Raw genomic sequence first — 550 nt, 5'->3', positions numbered from 1 at the left:
CTTGCCTGCAGACATTTGCACATATTTCTATGCTATAAAAACATATGTGCAAACCTCCAAGAACACTAACAACAAACCAATGAATGTCATACTTCTGTGATTGCCCTCGTCGGTCCCCAATATCTGCGCTTGTGTCCGCAACCAGACTCAGATCTAAGCCTATCCTTGCACCGGAAACTTCAGTATCATCGTGTGTGTTATTTATATAATATTTCTCATTGGCTGAGCCCCCGTAGTCATCTGCTCCCATATCTCCCAAACCAGGTCCGGGACTCATACTCTGCGCCGTATCATCGGCGTGTCGTGAGCGTGCACTTACTATTACGCTCGTATCGCCTGGGTGGTTGTTTAGTTGACTGGAATCCCCGAGATCCATTGATATGCCCAGCGCTTGACTATGGCAAGTGAATCGATCATCACGGATGTCAATATATATATATATATATATATTTGTGCGCAGATGTATATATATACGTATGTATATAAATAGGTTTGGTTACATATACATTTGTATGTATGTATGTATGTATGTATGTATATATGCATGTAT

General features: G+C 41.3%; 1 protein-coding gene across 1 annotated transcript; it reads right to left on the bottom strand.

The window, feature by feature from the left end:
- Nucleotides 1–92: 92 nt before the first annotated feature.
- Nucleotides 93–376, bottom strand: SARC_18250 (hypothetical protein; the record flags this gene model as incomplete). The annotated part of the gene is made up of 1 exon (XM_014287669.1): nt 93–376. A coding segment is annotated over one exon (284 nt), but the record flags the coding sequence as incomplete, so codon positions are not given.
- Between the last annotated feature and the right edge of the window lie 174 nt (nt 377–550).

This window comes from Sphaeroforma arctica (genome assembly GCF_001186125.1).
Source record: "Sphaeroforma arctica JP610 unplaced genomic scaffold supercont1.14858, whole genome shotgun sequence".
NCBI lineage: Eukaryota > Ichthyosporea > Ichthyophonida > Sphaeroforma > Sphaeroforma arctica.
This window is presented reverse-complemented; position numbering and strand designations above follow the sequence as displayed.